General features: G+C 59.7%; 2 protein-coding genes across 2 annotated transcripts; both read right to left on the minus strand.

Moving 5' to 3' along the window:
* Positions 1-24: 24 nt before the first annotated feature.
* Positions 25-2,766, minus strand: CCDC86 (coiled-coil domain containing 86). Its single transcript, XM_075712295.1, has 4 exons — positions 2,525-2,766; positions 1,889-2,018; positions 1,173-1,247; positions 25-440 (listed from the first exon to the last, which is right to left on the minus strand). Exons 1-4 carry the CDS (start codon positions 2,764-2,766, stop codon positions 321-323), a joined length of 567 nt encoding a protein of 188 aa, XP_075568410.1. The 3' UTR covers positions 25-320.
* A 438-nt stretch (positions 2,767-3,204) lies between these two features.
* Positions 3,205-6,047, minus strand: LOC104038642 (membrane-spanning 4-domains subfamily A member 15-like). The gene is made up of 6 exons (XM_075712305.1): positions 5,877-6,047; positions 5,399-5,518; positions 5,080-5,136; positions 3,696-3,851; positions 3,424-3,543; positions 3,205-3,213 (listed from the first exon to the last, which is right to left on the minus strand). Exons 1-6 carry the CDS (start codon positions 6,045-6,047, stop codon positions 3,205-3,207), a joined length of 633 nt encoding a protein of 210 aa, XP_075568420.1.
* Between the last annotated feature and the right edge of the window lie 7,957 nt (positions 6,048-14,004).

Here is a 14,004-nt window from a genome sequence, read left to right on the forward strand (position 1 = left end):
CGAGGCATTGGAGGCAAGTTTGGGTCAGTTCCTATTCATTTTTTATAAAGGAAAAGCAGATCTGGGCAGGTGAAACAGTTCTTCCAGCCCCCGGCCGTCAGCAACACCCCAACTTCACAAGGCAGGGCGGGGGCGGATCCAGCCGCCGCTTCCTGCGGGTCATGGTGCTGCGTAACCCGCCCCAGCTCTGTCCCACTGTCTGTCCGAGGCCCGGGCAGTGAATCCTGCCCATCGAGCTGAGGAAGCACCCCTGGAACGGAGCGAGACCCACAAAAACCCCGGCTGCCCAAACCGGGCATCAGGGTGCCCCATCTCCCATCTCAATCCGTGGCTACTTTGCGCCGCACGGGTGTCTTCTGGAGCAGGGCCAGCGTGTCCCGCTTCTCCACCCGCCGCAGCTGCTTCTTCTTCGCCCGCTTGAGCTTCAGCGGGTTCCGGATCTGGATTGGGAGAGAGGGGGATTTCAGGCACAGAGATCGCACCGGAGGGAGCCAGGTGGGACGGGCACGGCAGGGCTCCCAGCCTCCCACCCCCATGGCACGACCGGCGCAGCCCCAGCCGGAGCCAGGCCCCTCCGCACGGAGCTGCGGGATGGGATTTTCTTCCTCCCACTGCCAAAGCGGCAGACGTAGCAACGATCAAAGCCTGTACATGAAGTCGTCTGGCTCCTGATCAGATTTATCCTAAAATTCCTCCCTGGAAACACCTCCAAGTTGCCCTGGTGTCGGGGGGACAGACAATAACCCCATCCTTGCCACCACCGTGGGGCTGTGCAGCTCTTCCCCACACCTGACCCGAGCTCCTGGGTCTCTTCCAGACAGAAAAGCCCTGACTTCCCCACATGACAGTGTGCTCGGATCCCCGTCGGTGCCAAATTTCCCTTGCTCTATTGCCCTGTGTGCCAGCGATCCCCCCAGGGTGACCGCCTCCCTGGTTTTCTCAAGATGGAAAGAGAAGCTGTCCCCCCACCCCACCCTGAAGGACACCAGCTGCTTGCTCGGCAGAGCAGACGCCCTCCCGGTGCAGCTGGGTTTGGTTGGATTTCCCCAATCCTCCCAGTGCTGCCCACAGCGTCCTTCAAAGCAGGAGCCCTGGTGAGGAACTGGAGCAAACTGGAGCCCAACACCCGGGGTCTGGAGGTGCCCCCAGCCAGGACCGAAGTCGCAACTCACCACTTGGACAATCTCCGCCTTCCGCTCGTTCTCCAGGCGCCGCTTCAGGTTTTCCTCTCGCCGCCGCTTCTTCTCCTGCGGGAGCAGAACCCAAACCTTCCTTGCAGGTCCCTCCCTCTGGGCTTAAACCCAAACCAGCATCAACCCACGGCCGATGCAGACACCGATCAGGTAGCTGCAGGGCTACAGCAGCACGAGTGGCACCTGCCCGAGCGTGAAATCTGCTGCACAAAGCCAAACCAGCAGCGCTTTTTCCCTGCCTCCTGCATGAGGTTTGAACAGACCAAGAGAGTTTATTCCAAGTCAGTGACTTGCAGCACGTGACCGTCGCAGCCTGGATTTGGCAGGACGACAGGGAATTCGCCCTCGGGAAGGGGAGCCTGTCGGGTTTGCGCTCGCTGTTGAGGCAGGCAACCCCACAGGGCTCTGCCACAATAACGCCACGGCCCCAAAGCCCGGGATGCAGGCAGAGACATGTAGTTGCGTACAGAAAGAGGTGAAAAGTCTCCGATCACGGCCTGACTCTGCAATGCGGCGCTCAGCTCGCCCTAGCAAAGGGAGCGGGTAGCTCCAGCCGAAGGCTGGGACAGCAGAGCCCCTGGCTGCCTGGCAAACCTGCCCCACGGGACGCTGGAGTCAGGAGCAGGGTCGCTGCCCCATGGAGACAGCAGGCACAGAGGGGCTGAGCCCAAGGCCCAGCTCCCAAGCCCCGTTACCTCTCGCTCTCTCTGCTTCCCCTCCTGCAGCTGCCGTGCCAGGTCCTGGACGAGCTTCTTCTCCTGCCGCTCCTTCATCTTCCGCGCCCAGGAGGTGCGAAGGGCCTTGTCCTGGATCATGTGTGAGAACCTGAGCAGGCAGATGCGCCATGTCAACAGCTGGAGGAGGCAGAGCCACACTCCCTGGGGCTCACAGAAACCCTAAGCAGCTTTACCCCCTCTGGGCCCTCTCCAGAAACTCCTGGAGCCAGAATTCTGTGAAACTCCCCCAGCTCAGAGCCTCCCACAGCAGCCTCATCCCCTGGACAACCCCTCCAACCCTTCCTCCCAGCTCAGGACTCCCCCAAAACAGCCTTGTCCTCTCCGTGTCCTCCCTAAAGTCTATGGGCAGCTCCGGAGTCCCCCTACAAACCACCCCCTGAGCCCCACCACAGCAGCCCTGCCCGCCCCACGTCCCTCCCGGGTCAACCCGCCCCTAAAACGGCCCTCTCTGCCCCAGAGTCCCCCCCAGAGCACCCGCAGAGCCTCTCCTCACCTCAAGAATCCCCAAACAGCCCCGCCTCCGCCCCAGCCCCCCAAAGCGTGTGTGTGTCCCCCGCCCCGAGGCCTGACTTCCCCCCCCGCCCCCGCGCCCACCTCTTCTTGCCGGGGTCCTTCCACACCCGCCCCGACTTGGGCCTGCCCCGCGGGATGGCCGCCACCGCTTCCTTCCGCTTCTTGGCGGCTTTCCGACGCCGCCGGGCCGGGGCCGGGGCCTCCCCGTTGAGCTCCTCGGGGCCCGGGGCCAGGGCCGGGGACGCCCCGCTGGGCTCCCCCATTCTCCACGCGGCCCCTTCCCCGATGGCGCCGTGAGAAGACGTCAGAGAGGCGCCGCGCATGCTCAGAGCGGAAGAGCGGCGGCGCCGAGCCCCCGGCCGCCATTTTAGTGTCGGGCAGCGCTTCCCGCCTCCCCAACGGCGCCGGGCGGAGGCCGCCATGTTTGTGGCGGGCAGAGGCATACCGGTGCCCATCATCCCGTCGTCGCGGCAGCCCGGGGCCGGTGCCCTCCACCCCCACCCGGTGCCAGGGCCCGGCGAGGTGTCCCCCCACGTCCCCTGAGCGAGCCCCGGAAAGACGCGTGGCTTGGGCTGGGGGGAGAGGCCTTTATTGGGGGCCAAACCCACGGAGGGGAGCGGCCTCCTTCCCGGGGCCCGGCCCGGGGCGCGGAGAGGGCTCGGGCCCCGGCCAGCTCCACCGTCAGGCACAGGGAGGTCCCCCCACCCGGGCTCCGGCGTGCAGTGGTCCTTAGCAGGGGATGGCTGTGGGCTTGGCCATGGCTACAGCACCTAGGAGAGGAAAAAAGGGGAAATCCCACTTTTGGGGTCATGCAGAGAGACCCCCCCACCATGGGCTACCGGCCCGGGGAGGCCCCTTGGAGGAAAGAAGGGGGTGGGCAACGCTGCCCCGCTCCTGCCGAAACACCGGAGCTGGCACCCCAAGTCTCCCCAGTGTTTTGGGCTGCAACGGGGCCCCGCGACAGCCCCGGCCCCCCTCACCATGCGCGTGTAGTTGTGCTGCTTGATGGCGTTGTAGCCGAAGGCCAGGGCCGCCACTGCTGTGCAGAACTCCAGGAAGCAGAAGATGACGAACACGGAATCCAGCCCGTTGCTCAGCATCTGTGAGGAGGAGAGTGGAAGGGTCCTGCAGGTCCCGCTCGCCGGCAGCACCCCTCGTCCCGCTCCGCTGCGTGGCAATCGCCCTGTTTGCTTGTCTTGCGCGGCAGTGGGAGGCTCGGCTCCACCACCTGAGCAAGACCAGGAGCCTCTACCTTGGTCTTAGCGTCGAAGCACCACTCGGCTTTCAGCTGGTACAGTGTGTTGGTCTCGCAGCCGGGGATGTCGCGAGTGATGGCTGTGGTATGGATAAGAGTGGCCACCAGCGTGCTCAGGATGACCACCATGTTGACAATGCAGCAGGTCTTCACCTGTGTGGGTCACCTCACATCAGCCATCAGCAGCTCCGTCCCTTCTGCTCCTGCCAGGAGCTGTGCAGGTGAGAGCATGACACCCACCCGGCCGGAGACCCCCTGTGAGGTGCCACAAGAGCCGAAGGAGAGGCTGCTTGGGGCTTTCTGTTTGAGCTGTCTGAGCAGGGGCATCTCCAAGCTGGATTATTCAACTTGGGTCAAGTATATTCCTGGAGAAGCCACCCAGGGCAGCCGCTCTCCAGGACACCTTTTCTCCCTGTCATCCAAGACGTGCGCTTGCAGCCCAGAAAGCCAACCGAATCCTGGGCTGCATCAAAAGAAGCATGGCCAGCAAGTCGAGGGAGGAGATTCTGCCGCTCTGCTCCGCTCTGGTGAGACCTCAGCTGGAGCCCTGCGTCCAGCCCTGGGGCCCTCAGCACAAGAGGGACATAGACCTGTTGGAGCGGGCCCAGAGGAGGCCACAAAAATGATCTGAGGGCTGGAGCACCTCTGCTATGAGGACAGAGAGAGTTGGGGTTAGGGTTGTTCAGCCTGGAGAAGAGAAGGCTGTGGGGAGACCTTATTGTGGCCTTTCAGTACTGAAAGGGGGCTGTTAGGAAGGACAGGGACAGTCTTTTTAGCAAGGCCTGTTGTGACAGGACAAGGAATAATGGTTTTAAACTAAAGAAGAATAGATTTAGACTGGATATAAGGAAGAAATTTTTTACACTGAGGGTGGTGAAGCACTGGCACAGGTTGCCCAGAGAGGCAGTGGAAGCCCCATCCCTAAAAACATCCCAGGTCAGGTTGGGCAGGGCTCTGAGCACCCTGATCTGGTTAAAGCTATCCCTGCTCACTGCAGGGGGTTGGGTTGGGTGATCTCTAAAGGTACCTTCCAACGCAAAGCATTCTATCATTCTATGACTTGCTGCACCAGGCCCCAAGTGTCTTGTGGAGGCCCTGAAGTGTGAAGGATTGCCCACCCTCTGGTTGACAGGGAGAGAGCTGGGCACCTCCCAAACAGGAGACAGGCTTTAGGTGCCTCACTGTAGACCCTGCGGGGTGAATCCAGGCTGTGGAGGGGTCCTGCCAGCCGCTGGGAGGGGCAGAATCATAGAATAGAATCATAGAATCATTTAGGTTGGAAAAGACCTTTAAGATCATCCAGTCCAATCATTAAAGAAGTCGCAGAAGCAACGGGGGGACGCTTCATCACTCCCAGCCTGGCCACAGGGGACCCCCTTACCAGCAAGATGTTATCTCTTTTTTCACTTTCCACCAGCAGAGAGCCTGAGACCAGGAGCTGCTCGGAAAACAGAGGGAGGAGGGCGTCAGCAGCAAGGCACCCCTCCCCGGCATCCATCCCGCACGTCCCGGCGCTCCTCCGACTGCGAATGGGAGTTCAGGGCTGCACGCACCCACTTTCCCTCCCCAGAGAGGACAGCCAGAAGATGTGGGTGTAAGAGGAGGCCCTGGTGATGAGGGGATCTGGCCCCTGATCCACTGAGATCCCCCTGTCCTCATCGGATGACGAGGAGGCGAAGACCCCACATCTCCCCGCTTACCATGAACCCAAGCCAGAAGAGGACCCCGCTGGCCACAGGGAGGGAAGGGGTCCCGTACTCTGACACCGTCAGGATGATCCCGAAGCAGACGTGGACGATCCCAGTGAAGATGTGGATGGTCTGGGGAAGGATGGGGGAGAGGGATCCCCCCGGTCACTCTTGGCCCAAAGCGCTGCCTGTCTGCCAGCACCGGCAAAGGATGGATATCACCGTTGCTGTTAGCCACGTCCCACCCCGATCCCACCGTCACGCTGCGTCCCGACTGCGCCCGGCGGTGCCAAGAAGGGACTCAGGACAGCTGGGTGTGCCGGCACTGGGCGCAGCGGTGTGAGCCAGCAAAGGGAGCTGGTCCCAACCGTCACCTCTGCCACAGCCAAGGGGGAGAGCCCCAAAACCCCAAGAGGGGCAGTCCCTGGGGATACTCGGTCTCCGCTTTGCCCCCACGGTGCCCCGTCCCCCTGGGACGCTGCGGTCTCACCCCCAGCGCCTTGGGCTGAGCCCTTCTGAAGCCTCTGACTTGAAATGAGGACACAGCAGGCACAGGCGACCTGGAGCTGGAGGCCAGCTGGGCCGCTCGGGGGTCTGTGGCTGGGATGACCTCCGTGATGATCCTCACGCCCCCGGAGTCGGTCACCGCGGTGGCTGCCATCGCCTGTGGGCAGAGCGGGGCTGGGGAGCCAGGGCAGACAGGGAAGCTGAAGGACCAGGCCAGCTCCCACCCTGCCCAGGAACCAGCCCATGGAACGTGTCGACATGAGCGGTGACACAAGAAGCGCTGACGTCCTCTGACAAAGATGTCCCACACCCCGTCCTGCACCCCACACCTCGCCCCCCTACCCAGGTACCTCCTTCAGCCTGGGCTTTCCCTCCTCTTCCTCCCCACGGCTGCTGTTAGCGGTCCCTTCGCTGTCCGAACCTCCCCGGGAGGTGGTGGTCGGGCAGGGACACAGTCCCGCTGCCCTTTGCTCCCTGCAGGAAGTTTGTTCATGGAAATCTCGGCAGGCCCCTCTTGCTCAACAAGGCGGCTTTGCCAACGGAGGGGAGAGAGGCTGGCGAAAACCCTGCATGCACCTGCCTGCACGGACGAGGTGGAAGGAGAGGGCGGAAAGGAGAGGGGCTTTGCAAGTCTGGGGTGGGCACCCCATCCCATGGCTTTGCTGGACGCTTGTCCCTTGGGATTCTCCGAGGAGGAGATCCGTCCCCTTGCTCAGTCTTGGGCGAGTTTTTTCCATCCCCTCTTGTGGGTGCTTTGCTCGGGCATCATCATCTCCGCAATTAGCCATGTGCCAGCCCTGGCGGGGTCCTAACGAGGTGCTCGGAGATTTATTTGGCTGCCTTTGTTAGGGCCACTACGAGACAGCCAGGCCTGGCAGTTTCTTTTACAGGGAAATGGCCTCAAGCTGCGTCAGGGGATGTGTAGACTGAATATTAGGAAAAATTTCTTCATGGAAAGGGTGGTCAAGCGTTGGAAGAGGCTGCACAGAGAGGTGGTGGAGTCCCCATCCCTGGAGGGGTTCAAAAAACGGGTAGATGTGGCATTTTGGGCCATGGTTTAGTGGGCATGGGGGTGTTGGGTTGATGGTTGGGCTGAGGATCTTAGAGATCCTTTCCAACCTTAATGATTCCTAGTTTTACTTTCATTAAAAAATAATGCAGCCACCAAGCCAGGAAACATGAAATTGCTGCTCTACCCTTAATTGGTTTAGTGGTGGACTTGGCAGTGTTAGGTTACTGGTTGGACTGGATGATCTTAAAGGTCTTTTCCAACCTAAACAATTCTAGGATTCTATGATTCTATGAAATAAAAGGAGTGAAACAGGACACAGCACAAACATTATAAACCCTGTTAGTCTACAAAGGTCCCAGGGAAGCTCCTTTATTGCCTTTTTATTTTCTTTGGGGTCCTCCTTCCTTCACGAGCGCCTCGACCCTGTGGGTCTGTCCCCAGTGAGGACAGCCCACCCGCAGGAGCGAGCCGGCGGGGGCGGCAGCACGGCGTGCAACGGCACGGGCCCGGCGGGAGCAGAAGGGAAAGGAGATGCGGTTGTTTCCGATAGGAAATGAGAGCTCAGCCTGGGAACGGAGCCACCGCACATGGCGAGGAGCTCCCGAGGGGCAAGCTCGGAGGCCGCTTCCTCCCTCCGCCGGCCACCGGTCTCCAGGTCTGCCAGAAAACAATTATTTCCTTCGTGGCCGCCATCCCCATCTGCTCACCAGGAGGGCTGGGGTCCTCCACGCCGGCCTGCGAGGACCCCCAGGTTTCCTGGACGTTTGATGGGTGCGGGGTAGGGTGCTGTGGGGTGGGATGCTGGGTGCCTGTCCCCTCTCATCCTCTTCTGTGCTCAGTAAAACCCCCAGCACTGGGCACTGCAGGGAGCTCTGGCTCTGGGACTGCGCAAGGGAACAAAGCCGAGGGGGCTGCTGCGCAGTAGAAGAGGACAAGGGACAAAAGGGACGAGGTTTGACTCGACCTCCACCCGTGAGACCGGACATGGTCGGGTCTGATTTGGGGTGCGAGCAGGAGGGCACAGGGCTGGCGGACATGGGCTCTGGGCCCCTGCTTGGGCTTCTTAGAATCCTAGAATTGTTTAGGTTGGAAAAGACCTTTAAGATCATCCAGTCCAACCATTAACCTAACATTACCAAGTCAATTCTTCCTCCCTTAGAGGCTGCAGATGTCTGACCACTGCCCAAGGCTTTACCCGAGCTATTTCTTGGTGGAACAGGAATATTTAGGTACGGGGTTCTGGCATCTCCGAGCTTGGCTGCAGGCGACTAGGGCCACATTGGCAGCCACAGGCATCACCAGCGTCAGGGGCCCCAACACCCCTGTCTCTGCCCAAGCCTCCCACCGCAGACCCAGGACCCTCCACAGCCCAGTTCCAGCTGAGGATTTTAGGAGCAGGTGGAGCAACTTTTGGAAGTGTTTCTTCCTTTCCTTTGGCCCTAGAGGGAGCTGAGACGCCTGCTTTGGAGGCACACCGCTTCCAGAGCTCGGCAGAGGCTTCCAGCTTTGGGGCCAACAGTGGGGCGCGATCCCCAGCGAGGGGTGAGCGGCCGCAGCCCCCCATTCTGGGCTGCCCCAGGGATGGGTGCAGGCTGTAGGTCATGGAAAGCAGCCACGTCTCGCTGTCTCCTGGGAGAGCAGAGGGACCAGCAGCACAGCCACGTCCTTGGCTCTTGAGTTTGTAGAGACACCGGAGCGAAGCTGTCTGGCCACATATCCTCCCAGACCCTATGTTTCTCCAGGGACTTTTCCAAAGGTTTTCTTTGCATCCCTACTGCGTGGGATGGAAACCAGGGGACTGACCAGCGGCTGACCGGCACTGGTGAGGCCACACCTGGAATACTGTGCCCAGTTTTGGGCCCCTCAGTACGAGAAGGACATTGAGGGGCTGGAGCGTGTCCAGAGAAGGGCAACGGAGCTGGGGAAGGGTCTGGAGCACAGGGCTGGTGGGGAGCGGCTGAGGGAGCTGGGGGTGTTCAGCCTAGAGAAGAGGAGGCTGAGGGGAGACCTCATCACTCTGCAGCTCCTGACAGGAGGGTGCAGGGAGGGGGGGGTTGGTCTCTTCTCCCAAGGAACCAGCAATAGGACAAGAGGAAGTGGGCTCAAGCTGCATCAGGGGAGGTTTAGATTAGATATCAGGAAAAATTTCTTGACAGAGAGGGTAGTCAAGCATTGGAAGAGGCTGCCCAGAGAGGTGGGGGAGTCCCCATCCCTGGAGGGGTTCAAAAAACAGGCAGACGTGGCACTTTGGGCTATGGTTTAATGGGCATAGGGGTGTTGGGTTGATGGTTGGACTGAGGATCTTAGAGGTCATTTCCAATCTTAATGATTCCTAGTTTTTACTTGCATTAAAAAAATAATGCAGCCACCAAGCCAGGAAACATGAAATTGCTACTCTCCCCTTAATTGGTTTAGTGGTGGACTTGGCAGTGTTAGGCTAATGGTTGGACTGGATGATCTTAAAGGTCTTTTCCTACCTCAGTGATTCCATGATTCTATGATTCTAAGCCTAGGAGCAGGATGGTGCCGCAGAGGAGGGAGCGGAACACCGGGCAAGACTCAGCAGCCAAGCTGGGGCTGCGGGGTCTCAGCTCTCCCCTGTCCCATTTTGGGTCCTTACAGCCAGACCATTTCCCGAGCTCCTTGTCCGTTGGCTAACGAGAGAGAGCACAGTCGGTCCGTGCCCTCCCCATGCTCCCACGCACCGAGGAATGGAAGGATTTTCAGTACAGCAGCAGGAGTTGTTTAGGTGGTAAACCCAGAGCACGGCTGAGCTCTGGCCCTGGAAGATTTGCCCATAGCTGGGAGGTGGTGGATTCCCACCAAACCAGCCTAAATCAGGTCTTGGAAAAGAGCTGGTAGGACAGACCTGGCTAGCAACGAGCACCAAGCGACTCGCATCTCCACCCCGGCTGGGTTCATGCTGCTTCTGAGCAGGCAGCGGGAGGAGAGGGCAGGGGGCTCGCCGGGCACCGCAGCCCACCTGCATCCCTCATCCGAGTGCGGCAAATACCAGACGGAGACAACCTGCTGCTGACAGCCCCTGCATGCTGGGGAGGAGCTGCCGATGGCGTTCCTCCATCCTGCGCCCCGGCGGGGGGAGCGAGCGCTTGGCCTTGTAAAGGGCCGCAACTGGCGGCACGGCTTTCCAGGAAAAACACGGAGATGGATGAGATTCAACCGCGCCTGTTCATCACACTCCCGATGCCTCTTAGCCTTTAATTTCTGCTGGTAACTCGTCAGCGTGTCTCTTGACACCCCGATGCTAACAAGTCCCACGCTGGCTGGGATCTCATTCCAGCCCCGGCAACACCCGAGGGGTAAGGAACACTTTAGCACCCGTGGAAATGCCGGGATCCCCTCTTCAGCCTTTAGACAGGCAGGGTGTCCTCCAGCATAAGCGAGAGCTTGTGTTCCCAGCCGAAACCGCCTGCTGCGGTGGATTTCCTCCCAAATCCGCCTTTTCAGATTCCTAAAGCATTCCTGAAGTTTCAGCCTTTCAGCCAGAAACAGCCGTGACTGCCCTCGGCCCGGCAGCCGGGCTTGGTGAAGTGGCCGAGCAAAACCCCTTTCCAAGCGCGGTATCCGTGGAGAAAGCGTTCTTCCCTTTCTAAATAAAGCCAGGTCCAGCTGGGGATGGCAGGAGCCCAAGGTAGGATGTTACGATTTATTTTGGAAACAGATGCCAGAGGAGGTGAAGCTTTTAAGCGTCTGGCTGAGCAGATGCGGGGAAGTGGCAAGCCCGGTCGGTGGAGCCTTCCAGCCCTTTATTTGCAGGAATTTCTGGCTTTGCTGATATATACAACACGTTCCTTGGATGGTTTTTTATTTTTTTTAGGTCCAGTTTTGCTCTCCTGACAGCTGGAAGTCTTTTCTTCACTGCTTAGTCTTCCTTTTAAATCTCCAGGAGCCGCTCACGCATGGGCTGAGCGCTGGTGCCGGGCGAGACGTCTGCCCCACGAAAGCCGTGGCTTTCGGCATGGCTCGAGGGGTGCAAACACACCTGGTTTGGTGGCTGGGGACTCCCACAGCGATGGCTTCGGTACAACGGCCCGGTGTCCCTTAGGATGTCACGGGACGGATGGGTGAAGCCTGGCCGGGTGCTCAGGCTCGGTGGGGGGGGGTTCAGTGAGAGCCCCTCCAGCATCCCCTCCCACCAGCGCAGGACAAGTTTACGAGCCTGGTGGAACTGAAAGTCCTTTTCCAACCCAAAAAGCCCTGCTTTTTTCCAAAGAAAATAGATTGCGACGGAGAAATGCTTTTCACAGAAAGTTGCTGCTTCCTGTGAAAAACTTTATATCCCCATAAAAATACCAAAAGTCAACATTTTGCTTTGCCTCCAAATGTTTCTGGTTCTCACAGGGCTATTACGGTACTGGTTCCAGAATGAGAAAGCCACATTTTCTGGGACAGGTTTCAGGTTTTTGTGTTGTTTTTTTTTAAAAAAAAAAAAACAGCTGGCTTTTATCTGTGCCGTATTCCCTGGGAGGTATGGGAGTCCCTGGGTTTATATTTTCACTGCAGACCAACACGCTGGTCTGTAATCCCAGGACCATGGTCTGTGTTTTCCCTGCTCTGTGTCCCAAAATCCCATGGAGGGAACCTCCTCCGAGGGTGTTAAACACCGAGGTATCCGTCCCGGCTTAGGAAATCTGGAGCCAGGAGCAGGCAGAGGCAGGCAGGGAGGCTGGGGGAGCACCGCTGCCTGTTAGGGTGGTCCTTACCCTTTTCATGGCACAGAGCAGATGGGGATGGCTGCTCCAGCGCTGGTGGGAATAGCCATGGTGGGATGTTTCTGCTCTTTGGCACTTTAGGGAATTCAGCTGCCCCACGGAGACACAACAGGGAGGGAAATGCCTGGCAAGGAGGGAGCTCAAACCGCAAGCGGAGATGATCTTTCGGAGCAGGGACAGCACTGCCGAAAACCCCTGGAACAAGGGGCTGTCACGCGTGGCGCACGCAGAGCCAGCATCCGTGCCAGCTCTGAGCGAAACCCCACCGAGCCACCCCAAAGATTTTGGGGCAGGAGCGCAGCAGGCGGGGTTTGCGCCGTCATTCGGGGCGCAGCCGCATCGCAGCCCATCCCAGATGCGTCCATCGTCACCTTCCCGCTACCTTCCAGCCTTTGGTCGGTTCGCTCCCGGTAAAACTCACGCTGCGGAAAAGCTCCAGCGCGTCTCCAAGGCTTCACTGGCACATGGCGGGGTTTTGGCAGGGCAAGGAAGCTCTGCCCCGAGATGGTCCCTGCCCCGTCCCGGTGGGGTGAGCGCACGGAGGAGACACAGGAGCGATGCCATGGGCAGGAGAGCTCCATCCCTGCCTGAGCCTCGTGTAGAGCTGCATGGAAACGGGGACCATCGCCGCCTCTGCCCGCCGGGCATCAGCTACGGCATCCTCTGGGGCTTCCCGTTAACGCCCGAGGCTAATTAACACCAGCCGGTTAACGGCGTGTGAGCCCTCCTGCCAGCCGTCCCAGGGCTTTGCCCAAACCAGGGCTCCCCAGGGTCGTACCAAGCACCAACAAATCCCCCAAAGCCACTGGGACACAGCCCCCCACCCTGTTCAGCCCATGGTGGGACCGAGAGGTTACCTGGGACTGGTGACCTGCCCCAGGCACGTGTCCGGATCCATTTCCCACCCCGACCCTCTCCCGAGGCGCAGAGCCCATGGATGGGGCAGGGTTGCATCCTCCCCTAGCATTCCTGTCACCCTTTTCCCAGCCTGGAATCCCTCCCCCAATGCTCCCGGAGGCAGAAATCCCCCTGCACACCCACCCCTGCAGGGCTCACTGGTGCAGATCCGGCCAGCCTGGTTTTCCAGCCAAAAACAGAATCATAGAATCACGGAATCATTTAGGTTGGAAAACACCTTTAAGATCATCCAGTCCAACCATTAACCTAACATTACCAAGTCCACCACTAAACCAATCAAGGGGAGAGGAATAATTTCATGTTTCCTGGCTTGGTGGCTGGATTATTTTTAAATGAAAGTCAAACTAGGAATCACTAAGGTTGGAAAGGATCTCTAAGATCATCAGCCCAACCATCAACCCAACACCTCCATGCAGCACAGGTACGCAGCCCTGTGCCCGGTGCGGGGGGGTCCGGCGTGGGGGTCTCCCTGGGGAACATTCACAGCTCCCGGACACAGTTGAAGAGAGCCAGAGCTTTCCAAGCGGTGCTGGTGATGCCGGGCAAGAGGGGCTCATCCCGTGCTCCCCACCTCGGGGACGGCTGCGGCAGAAGCCATAAACAAGAGCTGCTCGGAGACGCCACATGCCGAGCCCGGCGTGAGCCAGAACTGGGGGCTCCCTCCGCCTCCCCCAGCCCGGAGATGCTGCCGGAGGCCACTGGGCAGGGAGGTCGCCCCACAGGGGTCCCTACCCTTCGAACCCCCCAACTCTCCCCATCACAGTGGGGAGGCGACACGGGGGCACACAGCATCTCCCCCCAGCCATGGGGCACTCACCGTGACGTCCCTCAGGGCTCCCGGCAGGTCCTGTCCTCGCCAGCATGGGACAGCGGCTGCCAGCCTTTACCCCGGCATTTCTCCTGCCTGCGTTGCCCAACTTTTTATGATCCTTTGGGCGCTGCAACCTTCCCGGCTCGCTAACACCATGTGTCCCCGAGCGGGTCCCTCCCCGTCACCCCGCCAGGTCCCCAGACCCTCTCTGGTCACTGTCCCCAGCCCCGAGAGGTACCCGCTCCTCCCCGGGAGGTTTCAGGGCTGCAAACGCGTAAAAGTACACATATAGAAAAGAAACACATTTCCATAGAGCCTTAAAACACCGATTCCTGCATTTCCAGACAAAGCCGCGCCCTAAACACAGCGAAGCGGCGGAAAACCTTGAAAGCCCGTGAAAAGATAATCATGGTTTAAAGAGTGAGGGGCCCGTCGGGGTTATCGCCGTGCTAACGCCCGATTTCACGGGAAGGGGCGATTTGCAGTTGGCAGCGGCAGCAAGAGGCTGGCCCCGACCCAGCAGCGGCTTGGCATATGGCAGTGGGATGCTCCGGGGAAAGAAAAAGAAAAAAAAAAAGAGCCCGATGGCTGGCAGAGGATGAGTAAGGAGGGGACCACCATGCTGGGCAAGGACAGA

This window comes from Pelecanus crispus, chromosome 6 (assembly GCF_030463565.1).
Source record: "Pelecanus crispus isolate bPelCri1 chromosome 6, bPelCri1.pri, whole genome shotgun sequence".
In the NCBI taxonomy this organism is placed as follows: Eukaryota; Metazoa; Chordata; class Aves; order Pelecaniformes; family Pelecanidae; genus Pelecanus; species Pelecanus crispus.